Source organism: Rana temporaria, chromosome 13, assembly GCF_905171775.1.
Source record: "Rana temporaria chromosome 13, aRanTem1.1, whole genome shotgun sequence".
Classification (NCBI taxonomy): Eukaryota; Metazoa; Chordata; class Amphibia; order Anura; family Ranidae; genus Rana; species Rana temporaria.
The window spans coordinates 3,358,312-3,373,804 of NC_053501.1; the positions used below are offsets into that span (position 1 = coordinate 3,358,312).

Genomic DNA, 15,493 nt, shown 5'->3' on the forward strand with positions numbered 1-15,493 from the left:
TATTATGCTAATGTTGTCTCTGTCTGAACCCTGCGACCTCTCCTGCGTCTAGTAATGTCTCTTCTTGCTGAGCTACTTGACAGTTCCCTGCCTGATCTCTTAAGACCACCTTAACTTGTATCTTGCTCGTCTTGAGCCTTCAACCCCTTGCTCCTCCAACGAACGTCCTATTTAAGCCACGCCTTTGCACTTCCTGTTTGCCAGATTATTGCGCTCTCCCCAGCCAATATCTCGCTCTTGTCTCTCTTGCTTTGCGACAAATTATTGCCGACCTTTGGCATACTCCTCGACTATGCCCCTGCTTGATCTTAACCTGCAACCACTTGTTACTGACCTTTGGCTTGTATACTGACTATGATTCTGTGTGATCCCTACCTGCTTTATCTGCTACTGGACCTCCTGGTCGGGCAATCTTAGGGACTGCGACCTGGTACTAACGCATGGCAAAACCCATTTTCACCATCAGTAGCTCTGGTGAATACCGGTTAGTGCTTGCTTAGGCCCCGTGCCTTGGGTGAGCCTGCACCATCTGACCTGCCTGTGTAGTCTTCCTGTTGGCCTACTGCTATAGCTACTGGTCTCCCAGCCTGACCCCAGACCATGACATCAGGTTGTGAAAGCGTTATTTAAATCTGACATTAGAGTGGGACAGTGGCTAAGAGGTTAGCACTTCCACCTACCAGTGCAAGGGTCATCAGTTTGAATCTCAACCACACTACCTGCCTGGAGGTTGCAATATACGCTTTCCTGGACTTGTTCATTCCCCAAATTAGTTAGGATAGACGGTAAACTTTGGTGGGGGTGGGTCAGCCACGCCCAGTGACCTTTGACCTCTATGAACCTGCTTTCTGACCTTTGACCTCTGGAGGAGGTCCCTGTTCCACTTCCTGAGTCCTAGCCTTATAATTCAAGGGAAAACCCTAACCCCCTTTGCCTGTGAGGATTTTCTCCCACACTCCAAAGACATGCTGATAGGTTAATTGGCTCCTGTCTAAATTGGCCCTAGTATGTGTATTAGGGATGAGCCAAAAACCCCCGTTTTGGTTTGCACCAGAACATGTGAACATACAAAAAATGTGTCCGTTAAAGTCTATGGGACACAAACGTGAAAAATCCAAAGTGCTAATTTTAAAGGCTAATATGCAAGTTATTGCCATAAAAAGTGTTTGGGGGCCCGGGTCCTGCCCCAGGGGACAAAATCGTAAATTCAAAGTTCGAAAATCGTAAATTTGAAAACTGAAAATTTGAAGATGCGAAAATCAGAAATTTGAAAATTTGAAAATCGGAAATTTGAAAATCGGAAATTCAAAGTTCGAAAATTGGAAATTCGAAAATCGGAAATTTGAAGATTCGAAAATCGGAAATTTCGAAAATTTGAAAATGCGAAAATTCATAATTCGAAAATTGGAAATTCGGAAATCAGAAATTCCACAATTCAGAATTCCAAAATGTTTGAATTTCCGAAATATTTGAATTTCCGAATTTTCAGGAATTCCCAAAGAAGCTAAAAAACAAATTAAGCGAAAACGAAAAAATTAACACGGTTTTCGACAGTGCACATGTCTAAAATTGGATGCAAAATTGTTGAATGGCTCCCATGAAGTATCTCAGATGAAGCAGACTTTGTTCTGGGAAATGTAAGAGAGAATATATCCTTGAAGTCGCCTATTGCCCCCGAAACCCTGATGAAGGGGGCAATGTTTGGCCCTCCAAATATTTTGATGTAGCCCTTGAAGGGCTACATCAAAATATTTCAGATTTTCAATATTCCAGATTAAAATATTGGGATTTCAGTCTAGCAGAGGAAATGTTGTCAGTTTAGGCAGAAAGGGCCAGATTCACCAAAGAGATACAACGTTGTTTCTCCTGATACGCCATCGTATCCCTGTTTCTATCTATGCGACTGATTCATAGAATCAGTTACGCATAGATAGCCAGAAGATCCGACAGGTGTAATTGTTTTACACTGTCGGATCTTAGGATGCAGTACCGCGGCCGCCGCTGGGGGGAGTTTGCGTCGTAAACCAGCGTCGGGTATGCAAATTAGCAGTTACGCCGATTCCCAACGGATTTTCGCGTTCGCTACGTCGCCGATAGTCTAGTTTCCCATCGCAAAGTTTGTCGTCGTTTTTGGTGCCCTAACTTTAGTCAGCAAACGTATTGCTGTCTAAAGTATGGCCGTCGTTCCCGCGTCGAAATGTAAAAAATAACGTCATTTGCGTATGCCGTCCGGGAATACGGAATTACGCTATGCGCGTCGCCGTTCGAAAAAATGACGTCACGGTGCGCAAAGCACGGCGGGAGTTAAGAAACGGAGCATGCGCAGTAGGTCCGGCGCGGGAGCGTGCCTAATTTAAATGGCACACGCCCATTTGAATTGGCCCGCCTTGCGCCGGAGGCCACCGGCGTAGTTTTCATCGCAAGTGCTTTGTGAATCAGGCACTTGCGATGAAAACTTGCGTCTATGATACGTTACGCCGCCGCACTTTTACCAGAATCTGGCCCCCTGTTCTGAGTTTACCAGATTTCTGGCAGATGAACGGGGGGGGGGGGGGGGACAAAAGAGACAAAACATGGCAAATGTGGAGGTATTGATGAGATATATCGATGATGCTTTTTTTTCAGAAATTAGTTTTAATCATGTTTTATATGTAATAACAAATCTAATAATTGGGTGAGTTTGATAAACCAGAGATCTTGTTGGGTTTAAAAGAAATACATGTTTTACGTTATTAGGAGAATGGCGGGATATTTTTAAATCGGCATTAACACGTACCCGGAAGTTCAATGTGGATAAGAACACAGAGGTGGATGTTCCAATGATGCGCCGAACGGGTCGGTACAACAATTGGCGTGACACGGATCTTCCTTGTACAGTGGTGGAGCTTCCATACAAGGATGACGCATCCATGATTATCGCCATGGCCGAGCCGGGCAAGATCCATGAGTTAGAGCGAGGAATGTCTGCTGAGACCGTACAACGATGGAGGACATCATGGAGAAAAACGTAAGAGAAGAAAAATGCATGCAAACCTACAACCCCCTCCTCCTTGTTTTTTCAAATGTATAATCATTATTATATAATTGCACAACATGTATCTATATTCTAACGTGCCATATGCCAGCTGAAAGTAAAAATAGTTTTTTATTATTATTGGCCCGGATTCAAAGAGAATTGCTCTTTATTTGCGGAGGCGCAGGGCAACGATTTTGCCCTGCGCCCCCCGCAAATTTGCTCCGCTGCCCTCGATTCACGGAGCAGTAGCTCCGTAAATTGCGAAGGCGCGCCGGCAAAATTGCCCGGCGCTAGAGCACGCAATTTAAATGATCCCGTAGGGGGCGGGAATCATTTAAATTAGGCGCGCTCCCGCGCCGAGCGTAGAGCGCATGCTCCGTCGGGAAACTTTCCAGACGTGCATTGCGGCAAATGACGTCGCAAGGACATCATTTGCTTCAGAGTGAACGTGAATGGCGTCCAGCGCCATTCACGAATCACTTACGCAAACGACGTAACATTCAAATATCGCGACGCGGGAACGACGGGTATCCTTTAGCATTGGCTGCCCCTACTATTAGAAGGGGCAGCCTTACGCTAAACACGCCGTACAGAAACGACGTAACTTGTGTACGCAGGGCTCGCGCAACATTGTGAATCGGTGTTAGTATGCAATTTGCATACTATACACTGAGCACAATGGGAGCGCCCCCTAGCGGGCATCGCAAGAATGCAGCCTAAGATATGCGTGGCATAAGAGCCTTATGCCACGCAGATTTTAGGCTGCAGTCGGCGTTACGATGTTCCTGAATCAGGAGCATTCGTAACGCCGGAGCAAGTAAGCAATTGCGCTGTGTAACCTATGGTTACACAGGCGCAATTGCTTATTGAATCTGGGCCATTATTTATTATTAATTAATAATAATAATAATAATAATAATAATAATAATAATAATAATAATAATAATAATAAAAACTATAATAAGGGTTAATAAATGTAATATTATTAATTATAATAGAAATTAGGCTTCATTGTTTTTTTTGTTTTGTTTTAACTTTACAGGACCATTGAACTTTTTGTACCCAAATTTAATATAACTTCCAAAATAAACCTGGTGGATGAGTTACCTAAAGTTGGCATCAGAACCCCTTTCACCGATGACGCAGACTTCTGCGGGATCACTCCTGATTTGAGGCTTAAAGTAAAAACAGTAAGAGTCGGTTCTATTCATGTTTCCTCTTATTAAAGTTTGTATTTGGTGTCACCTCCGACCTCCTCCTGTGCTCCAATCAGACAATGTTAGTTCTTTCATAGAGAACTGCTGAAATAATAATATGTGAAGAAATCTAAAAAGCTCAGAAATACCGCATTATGGCCACTAGAGGGGGCTGAGTATCGGATGTGTCATGTGAGATATACCGCAGTTACTCATTCGATCTGCAGAGATTATAGTCAGAAAACTTTTGACCTCGCCCCTTTTGCACGGAACAAATTTTACATGCAATTTCCGATGGACAATTTTTTTTTAACCACTTCAGCCCCGGACCATTAGGCTGGCTAAAGACTGGGCCACTTTTTGCGATTCGGCACTGCGTCGCTTTAACTGGCAATTGCGCGGACACTTTTGATGCCTTTTTGGCACTAATATCATTATCATCTAAAAATGCACTGATTACTGTAAAAATTACACTGGCAGTGAAGGGGTTAACCAGGAGGGGGTGCGCTGAAGGGGTTAAATGTGTCCTAGGGATGTGTTTTAACTGTAGGGGGATGGACTACGTGTGACACAACACTGATCACCGCTCCCAATCACATCAGAGGGCCCCCATCACATCAAAGTCTCCCTTCACATCAAAGTCTCCCTTCACATCAGAGTCCCCCATCACATTATAGAGCCCCCAATCACATCAGAGGCCCCCATCACTTCAGAGGTCCCCTTCACATCAGAGGGCCCCCATCACATCAGAGGTCCCCTTCACATCAGAGGGCCCCCATCACATCAGAGGTCCCCTTCACATCAGAGGGCCCCCATCACATCAAAGTCTCCCTTCACATCAGAGGGCCCCCATCACATCAAAGTCTCCCTTCACATCAGAGGGCCCCCATCACATCAGAGTCCCCCATCACATCAGAGGTCCCCATCACATCAGAGGTCCCCCCTCACATCAAAGTCTCCCTTCACATCAGAGCGCCCCCATCACATCAGAGGTCCCCCATCACATCTGAGGTCCCCCATCACATCTGAGGTGCCCCATCACATCAGAGGGCCCCCATCACATCAGAGGTCTCCATTCACATCAGAGGAACCCCAGTCATATCAGTTCTCCCCCTTCACATCAGAGGCCCCCATCACATCAGAGTTTCCCTTTACATTAGAGGGCCCTCCTATCGTATCAGAGGTCCCCCTTCACATTATAGGAACCCCAATCACATCAGTTCTCCCCCTTCACATTAGAGGGGGCCCCCCTATAATATCAGAAGCCTCCCTTCACATCAGAGGAACCCCAATCACATCAGGGGTCCCCCTTCACATCAGAAGCCCCCATAACGTCAGATGGCCCCCCTATCATGTCAGAGGCTCCCTTCACATCAGAGGAACCCCAGTCATATCAGTTCTCCCCTATAACATCAGATGGCCCCCCTATCATATCAGAGGTCCCCCCTCCACATCAGAGGAATAACAATCACATCAGTTCTCCCCCTTCACATCAGAGGCCCCCATCACATCAGAGTCTCCCCTCACATTAGGGGGCCCCCCTATCATATCAGAAGCCTTCCTTCCCATCAGAGGAACCCCAATCACATCAGAGGTCCCCCTTCACATCAGAGGCCCCCTATTATATCAGAGGTCTCCCCTCACATTAGGGGGCCCCCTATCATATCAGAAGCATCCCTTCACATCAGAGGAACCCCAATCACATCAGAGGTCCCCCTTCACATTAGAGGAACCCCAATCACATCAGTTCTCTCCCTTCACATCAGAGTCTCCCCTCACATTAGAGGGGCCCCCCTATCATATCAGAAGCCTCTCTTCCCATCAGAGGAACCCCAATCACATCAGATGTCTCCCTTCACATTGTGAAAGTGCCCCAGTACATCAGAGTTGCTCCTGTACATCAGAGTCCCCTATACATGAGTGTACCCCACCACCACAGAGTGCCACCATCACTGAGCACCGTCAACCACACAGTCCCCTTTTCACATCAGGGCCCTACTTTTAAGTTTCAGCAGCATGGCAGAGGGCAGGAGGTGGAGGAGCTCTGAAGAGGGTGGACTTCCATATTCTCCTGAATACTGGGGGCAGCCCTGCATGCAACCTGCCCTGGATCAGAGTCATGCATCGCCATGGTGCAAGCAATCCAGCTGCCATCATCATAGCAATGAATGACATGGACCTAGAGCGTCATTGCTTTCATAGGACTGAGGGCCAACTCAGCAACACCATAGCAACTCATAGTTCTGATCCAGGGTAAACTGGGCCCCATGCTTGTGGCACCCTAGTTGAGTAAAACTGGTCTTGCCAACTGTAATCGGCGCTTGACGCCGTAATGCGTTCTACGCTGGAGCGCGACGCGGCGGCCGCAAGATGACGTCACCGCCCGGCGCCACGTGCATTCCAGCCTGGAATTCGGAAATGCAGAGCGCCATCAGCGCGCTATACAGCACACATGCCTCTCAACCTTAAATAGAATGGTGTGTTATACACACGCCATTGTATTATTGTCAGCCGTAGCTCGGCCACGCTACAAACACTGGTACCAACGCTCCCCATACTGGACCTCAAGCCAGGCAGCAGCTTTATGGCCTCCAGCTAATGCCTTCACTAACTTGATGCTGCCATTACTGGGGACATCCTAAATATATCTCCCTGCCTGAATCCCTATACTATGGAATCCTATTGCTGCTGAACTACATCAAGACTCATCCTCTGCAAACGGATAAGTAGCCATTGTTTCACTTGTAGTGCTTTAGAATTCATCTACTACATATACTGCTTCTAATCAATTGCTGCATTGAACTCTGGCTTACTAAGTAGTAACATACTGCTTGAGATTGACTATTGTGTTTTTGGCTGCTTGCTGTGGAGTATCCTAAAGGGACATACACTCTCAAATTAGCTGAGCTATATTTGCCTCTCCTATGCAACTATTAGTTGCCACCATGAATCCTATGTACTACGTGCTTGACAAAAGTTGTTACTTGATTATGGGCCCATACCATAAGTTACTGAACATGTTCGCTTAAACTTTTCTATGCTAAGGGTTGAAGGTATTTCATACCTATTCCCTTAAAACCTCCAAACTCCTGTTCCCTGATTGGAGTGATGCCTGGGGTCCCGTACTGATAATCACTTGTATACAGAAGTGAATTGGAATCTTCACGTACATCGTAATCTTTTAACGCTAGGGCTTGGTCGCATGTTGTAATACGTCCATCCTTAGTAGCTCAACGCATTCCTATATGCGAGAGAGAAATTATGTAGAGAACCCCCAAACTCCTGTTCTCTGATTGGAGTGACGCCTGGGGCCCGATACTGAATTCTCACATAACATAGAGAAGTGCATTGAAATCCTTGCTAGCCGCAGTTGTGGTTCACTCACGTTCACCAGCTTTGTGACACCAACAGTATCAAGTCAAGTCAAAAGCACTGGTAAAAATAACAAAAAAATAATAAAAAAATAAAAAAGCACACAAACACAATTCTATATACCGTATTTGCCGGCGAATAAGACTGGGCGTATAAGATGACCCCCTAATTTTCCAGCTAAAATGTTGGTTTTGGGATATACTCGCCCTTCCTACTAGTCATGCCTCACCTCACTGTGCCATTACATGCCTCACTGTGCCATTACATGCCAGACTGTGCCACCATTACATGCCTCACTGTGCCACTACATGCCTCACTGTGCCACTACATGCCAGAATGTGCCACCATTACATGCCAGACTGTGCCACTACATGCCTCATTGTGCCATTACATGCCAGACTCACTGTGCCCCATTACATGCCTCACTGTGCCACTACATGCCAGACTCACTGTGCCCCATTACATGCCTCACTGTGCCACTACATGCCAGACTCACTGTGCCCCATTACATGCCTCACTGTATGTCTTGACGATCCCTTACCTTATCCTAAGACATGCAGTATCTGTCAGACCGCGGCCGTCCATTTTTTCAAGATAGGCGGAACACTGAACACAGTGTCTCCTGGGAAGCTGAGTGTTTTCCGCCTATCACGGAACAGCAGAAGAAGGAGGCGCGGCTTTTGAAAAATGGACGGCCGCGGTCTGCATGTTAGGTTACCAGCGTATAAGACGACCCCCGACTTTTAAGAAGAATTGCAATGGTTAAAAAGTCGTCTTATAAGGTACAGTCCACGTCTTGGTCTTTTTTTGTACAGATTATAAATTCCTGATATCCCGACACCAATAATCTTATAGAACTACAACTGAGTGGGTTGTGTTTGGTGATTATTTGCTGATCTCATCATGTCTGTTATTATATTTCAGGCCGTACATCAGGCCGTCATAAATGTGGATGAGAAAGGAACAGTGGCCGCCGCAGCCACCGGCATTGGTATGATTGCAATGTCACTAACCCCATCAATACACATTAATAATCCATTTGTTTTCCTAATCGTTGAGAAAAAAACCAACATCGTTCTTTTCATGGGGACAGTCATCAATCCTACAGAAGAGTAAACTACAATGTTTCCAACTCTGCCACAATGTAACATTCCCGTGGATTAAATAAAACTTGATGAATAAAAGCTGTACACTCTCTTCTTAATATTTTGATGCATGTGACTTCTAGGGGCTGATTTACTATATACAATGCGCTGCGCCAGGTTCATGGCTCAATTGGTGCGCCGGATAAATCCCTAATTGAGCGAATGAACCGGCGCAGCTGAGGGCGCAATGCAATAAATATGTAAAGCCGCCAAACTCCCTTTAGAAGTCTATGGGAGAAATCAAAAGTGTTAATTTTAAGGGTTAATATGCTAGTTTTTGTCCTAAAAAGTGTTTGGGGACCTGAGTCCTGCCCCAGGGGACATGTATCAATGCTTTTTTTATTTTTTAAAATGGACGTTCTTTTGGGAGCAGTGAATTTAATAATGCTTAAAGTGCAACAATAAAAGTGAAATATTCCTTTTAATTTCGAACCTAGGGGGGGATGTATAATATGCCTGTAAATTAGCGCGTGTTTCCCGTGGTTAGAACTGTCTCTGCACAAAATTACATTCTGACGGAAAAAAAGTCATTTAAAAATGACTCGCGGCTTTAATGAATTGTCGGCTCCTGGCAATTCAGAGAAATTCATTCATAAAAAAAAAAAAGTGTGGGGGTCCCCCAAATTCAATTACCAGGCCCTTCAGGTCTGGTATGGATATTAAGGGGAACCCCGCCGTCAAATAAAAAAAAAGGACGTGGGGTTCCCCCCAAATATCAATGTCAGGCCCTTCAGGTCTGGTATGGATTTTAAGGGGAACTCCACCTTAAATTTAAAAACAAAATGGCGTGGAGTTCCCCCAAAAATCCACACCAGACCCCTTATCCGAGCACGCAACCTGGCTGGCCGCAGGAAAAGAGGAGGTGACGAGAGAGCGCCCCCCCCTCCTGAACCGTACCAGGCCACATGCCCTCAACATGGGGAGGATGCTTTGGGGTCCACCCCAAAGCACCTTGTCCCCATGTTGATGGGGACAAGGGCCTCATCCCCACAACCCTGGCCAATGGTTTTGGGGGTCTGCGGGCGGGGGGCTTATCGAAATCTAGAAGACCCCTTTAACAAAGGGGACCCCCAGATCCCGGCTCCCCTCCTGTGTGAAATGGTAATGGGGTACATTGTACCTCTACCATTTCACCAAAAAAAGTGTCAAAAATTTAGAAAATGACAATAGCCTGTTTTTGACAATTCCTTTATTAATGTCTTCTTTCCGCGCTTCTTCTTCTTCTTCTTCCATCTTCTTCTTTTCTGCTTTCATTCCGGTTTCTTCCTCCATCTTCTTCTTCCTCTGCTTCTTTCTTGGGTCTTCTTGTCCGCATCTTGCACCGGCTTCTTCTTTTCTGCATTCATTCCGGTTTCTTCCTCCATCTTCTTCTACCTCTGCTCTTTCCTTTTGTCTTCTCGTCCGCATCTTGCACCGGCTTCTTCTTCCCCGGACGACCCGCTTGCAATTGAAGTTCCCGCCGTGTGACGCTCCTGTTCTTCTGACAGCTCTTTTATTACTGAGGACGCGGTGTCATCCGGTGACCCCGTCCCCCTCTGACGCCACGGGGAAAGCCATAGGAAAGTCCCTGTGTAGTCCATGTGCATCAGAGGGGGGCGGGGTCACCAGATGACGCCGCGTCCTCAGTGATAAAAGTACTGCCAGAAGAATAGGAGCATCACACAGCGGGAACTTCAAATGCAAGCGGGTCGCCCGGGGAAGAAGAAGCCATGCAAGATGCGGACGAGAAGACAGAAGGAAAGAGCAGAGGAAGAAGATGGAGGAAGAAACCCGAATGAATGCAGAAAAGAAGAAGCTGGTGCAAGATGACTAGAGTGTTTAGAATAATTAGAATAAGTAAGGAACTAGTGAAGGTTCCCTAGAATGTACCCTTTAACTGAGTAGGAGGTGAAATGGTTTTCTTTTGGGGTTGGGGGTGAAGGGGGGGTGGGTAGATAGGTAGGAGGCAGAGAGATAGCAGGAAGTTCATGGTCTTTCTTTTGGTTTAGGTTTAGGGAAGTAGAGTAAGGGGTTGGGGGAATGGGGAGGGGGTATCACAATGCAACCTTGAAGGGAAAGGATAGTTTTCTCTCTGATGTTTCCCTTTACCCAGCTCCTTTGATAGCACAATTAAAATGCTAATAGGGGGAAAGAACGACAGAGAGCTGGGGACTGGCTGGGGTAATTTGAATAGTATAATCAGGGTTTGAGAAGTAGACGGAAGGAGCTGGAGGAGGAATTGGGGACTAGAGTTGAGCGGACACCTGGATGTTCGGGTTTGACGGGTTCGGCCGAACTTCGGAAAAAAGTCCGGGTTCGGGACCCGAACTTGACCCGAACCCCATTGAAGTCAATGGGAACCCGATTTTTTGACTACTAAAATGTCTCTAAAACACTAAGGCCGGGTGCTCACGGACAAACATGTACGGTGAAAGCGGTCCGTCGGACCGTTTTCACCGTACATGTCTGCCAGAGGGCTTCTGTACGATGGTTGTACACACCATCGTACAGAAGTCCGCGCGTAAACAATACGCGGGGCGTGTCCGCGGTGTCGCCGCGCCGATGACGCGGCGACGTGGGCGGCCTGCCTTTAAAATGCTTCCACGCATGCGTCGAAGTCATTCGACGCATGCGAGGGACGGCGGGCGCCTGGACATGTACGGTAGGTCTGTACTGACGACCGTACATGTCCGAGCGGGCAGGATTCCAGCGGACTGTTTTAAAACAAGTCCAGGAATATTTGTCCGCTGGGAAAAGGCCCGGCGGGCAAATGTTTGCTGGAATTCGGCCCGCTCGCGCCCACACACGACCAAACATGTCTGCTGAAACTGGCCCGCGGACCAGTTTCAGCATACATGTTTGGTCGTGTGTACGGGGCCTAAGGGAAAGGGCTAGAGGGCTGCAAATGGCAGCAAAATGTCGGTAAGAGCATGGCAAGTACTCCAATAAATGTGGATAGGGAAATAACTTAAAATAACATAAAAAAATAAAAACAAAAAAAAAATCTTGACCTAGGAGGACGAGGTCCATATGGAGTAGGAGGTTGAGGTGGCGGTGGATGTGGCGGTGTAGGTGGAAGCGGTGGTGGAGGAGGACGAGGTAGCCAACACAGCAGGTTTTGGTTTTTAATTGATTTATTTTTTAAATTAGGGTAAACCCCAAAAGAGTGAGAAAGATCTAGGGTTGCCACCTTATCCCTTTAACACATAGTAATTACACAGGTTCTGGGGCTAATTTAATGTCGATAAGGCACCAAGTGAGTTTTTATTAGCAGCACCTTAATCAGCCAGAGAACCTGTGTAATTAATATGTTTTCGCTTTTAAATGGATGAGGTGGCAACCCTAGAAAGATCAGAAAAAAAAGAATGGCTGGGTAAGGCCGGCCCGGTGTCTATTTTGCACAAGGTACGGACAAGTCCTGTGGGATCCATGCCTGATTCATTTTAATGAACGTGAGCTTGCCCACATTCAAAATGAAATAGGGGAAGGGAAAAACATAAAGGCACTCACACTTGCCAACATCCGTAAAATTATTTCAAAGGGAGGGTACTACTCAGGGCAGTGACAGGGCGGACTTTTCAGGCAATAACAAGGACATAGAATTTTTAGAAAAATATATAAATTTAATTACACAATACAAAAAATAAATTCCAATAAAATATGATGAGAAAAATATGCAGTCAAAAGCAGTGTTTTCAATCATCTCGCCTACGCGTTTCGCCTAGCGGCTTCTTCAGGACGAGTTTTGAGAAAATGTTTTAGACACTAGAGTATTGCTGATTTCAAATCTAAAATGAGATATGAAAGCTTAGTGACATACAAAAGACATGGAAAATTAAAACACTGAAGGTCAAAATGCAACAGAAAATCTCAAACAATACCAATTGAGTTGTTAGCCATCCACGTGCGTCAAGGACCAGGTGGAGTAAAAGATATACAGGTGAGATCAGAGGTGGAGAACGCTGAAAGACCAAATAATATGTTGTACTATATGTGCTTGCATTGGACGTTAGACCATGAATTTAAAAACCATTAACATACCTACCCCATTAAAGAGAGAAAAGAGAATCTCCTAGGGCTAGCAACAAATCATTATGTATCGAAATGCATCAATATATGGGTTCTAGGGGGTGAAAGAAGAGGCAAAAGTTGAATAAGGGCGTTCATGTATACTCGCTAGCACAGGAAAAAATAAGAGATTTAAAGATAAATGGCAAAAGTATGTATTTACCTGACATAAAGGTAAAAACCAAATCAGACTGGGACCAATGAGGCAAAGAGCAGGCGGAAAGCCAAAGGGGAAATAAATCTAACCATAAGGCAACCAGCACTGCTGTATCAATTGGTGGACAATCCAAATAGATGGAAGCCTGAAAAGGGTTTAAAGAGGAAGACAGCTTAGAGCAAACAGTCAATAAATAGAGCAAACAGGCAGTGAATCTTGTCCACATTGTCTCTGGACAGGCGGCTGCGCTTGTCTGTGATAACGCCCCCTGCCGTGCTAAATACACGTTCAGATAATACACTGGCTGCAGGGCAGGCCAGCACCTCCAAGGCGTAAAGGGCAAGCTCAGGCCATGTGCCCAATTTGGAGATCCATAAGTTTAAGGGGGCAGACCTGTCATTCAGTACGTGTAGGCGTGTGCACAGATACTGCTCCACCATGTTGGTGAAATGCTGCCTCCTGCTAAAACATTCCATATCAGCTGGTGGTGCTGGTTGTTGTGGCGTGCTGACAAAGCTTTTCCACATTTCGGTCATGCTAACCCTGCCTTCTGAGGTGCTGGCGGTGCCCCGGCTGCGTTGGCCTTCGCCTTGTGCTTCCACTGTGCCCCCGCTGTCAGGTAGGAATTCCACCAGCAGCGTGTCTACCAGCGTGTGCTTGTACTCGCGCATCTTGCGATCACGCTCCAGTGAGGGAATTAAGGACGGTACATTGTCCTTGTAACAGGGATCCAGCAGCGTGGCCACCCAGTAATCAGCAGCATGTAATCACTCATGTGTGCCAGGCTGCCCAGAGGCAACGAAAAGCTGTCCTCTGTGGGAGGTGTATCATCTGTGTCCTCTGTATCCCCCCCCAGCCACGCACCAGTGATGGCCATGAGCTAGTCTGGGTGCCACCCTGCTGTGAACATGGTTCCTCCTCCTCCTCCATCTCCTCCTCCTCATCCTCCACCTCGTCATCCTCCAGAACTGTGCCCTTGCTGGACAATTGTGTAACCCACCCTCGGAGCCACTTGTGAAAGACTGCCCTGAAAGCCTTGGAAATGATCCCGATTCCTCCTCCTCCTCCTGTGCCACATCCTCTTCCATCATCGCCCTAAGGCCCCGTACACACGAGAGGATCGATCTGCTGGAATTGATCCGCGGATTAGTTTCAGCGGATAGATCCCCTGGTGTGTACGATCTAGCGGATATTTTTCCGCGAATTTTTGTCCCGGGGGATGGATTTCCAGCGGATCAAGATTTCTTAGCATGCTAAGAAATCTATCCGCTGGAATCCAGTCCAGCGGATTGATCCGATGGTCTGTACAGACTCAGCGGATCAATCCGTCTGATTGCATCCCTCGCATGCATCGTAATGATTCGACGCATGCGTGGAATTCCTTATATGACAGCGTCGCGCACGTCACCGCGTCATCATCGCGGCGACGGCGCGACACGTCACCGCGGAGGGAATTCCGCGGGGATTTTGATCTCATGGTTAGTACAACCATGAGATCAAAATCCGCCAGAGGATTTATCCGCGGAAACGGTCCCCCGGACCATTTCCGCGGATCGATCCTCTCGTGTGTACTAGGCCTAAGCGTTTTTTCAAGGAGGCATAGAACTGGCATAGTCACGCTGAGAACGGCGTCATCGGCACTGGCCATGTTGGTGGAGTACTCGAAACAGCGCAACAAGGCACACAGGTCTCGCATGGAGGCCCAGTTATTGGTGGTGAAGTGGTTCTGTTCCGCAGAGCGACTCATGCGTGCATGTTGCAGCTGAAACTCCACTATCGCCTGCTGCTGCTCGCACAGTCTGGCCAGCATGTGCAAGGTGGATTTCCACCTTGTGGGCACGTCACATATGAGGTGGTGAGCGGGAAGGCCAAAGTTACGCTGCAGCGCTGCCAGGTGAGCAGCAGCAGGGTGAGAACGCCGAAAGTTCGCACAGACGGCCCGCACTTTCTGCAGCAGCTGTGGCATATTGGGGTAAGTTTTCAGGAACCTCTGCACCACCAAATTCAGCACATGCGCCAGGCAAGGGATGTGCGTCAAACCGGCAAGGCCCAGAGCTGCTACGAGATTTCGCCCGTTATCGCACACCACCAAGCCCGGCTTGAGGTTCACTGACGCCAACCACTCATCGGTCTGTTGTTCCATGTCCCTCCACAACTCCTGCGCGGTGTGTGGTTTTTCCCCCAAACAGGAAAGTTTTAAAACTGCCTGCTGGCGTTTACCCATGGCTGTGCTGAAGTTGGTGGTGATTGTGTTACGCTGACCGGATGAGGAGGCGGTAGTGGATGAGGAGTAGGAGGAATTAGCAACAGGAGGCAAACTGAAGCGCCCTGCAATCCTCGGTGGTGGAAGGACATGCGCCAAACTGCTATCCGCCTCAGGCACAGCCGCCACTGCATTTACCCAGTGCGCTGTTAGGGAGATATAACGTCCCTGACCGTGCTTACTGGTCCACGTATCCGTAGTTAGGTGGACCTTGGCACAGATGGCGTTGCGCAGTGCACACCTGATTTTGTCCCCCACTTGGTTGTGCAGGGAAGGGATGGCTCGCCTGGAAAAGTA

The 15,493-nt window shown here is 47.3% G+C and overlaps 1 protein-coding gene across 1 annotated transcript; it reads left to right on the forward strand.

Annotated features, from left to right (window-relative positions):
- Positions 1–2,740: 2,740 nt before the first annotated feature.
- On the forward strand, positions 2,741–8,788 carry LOC120920765 (alpha-1-antitrypsin homolog). The gene is made up of 3 exons (XM_040333045.1): positions 2,741–3,007; positions 4,059–4,206; positions 8,509–8,788. The coding sequence occupies exons 1-3, from the start codon at positions 2,820–2,822 to the stop codon at positions 8,698–8,700; spliced, it is 528 nt and encodes a 175-aa protein (XP_040188979.1). The 5' UTR covers positions 2,741–2,819; the 3' UTR covers positions 8,701–8,788.
- Positions 8,789–15,493: the final 6,705 nt, after the last annotated feature.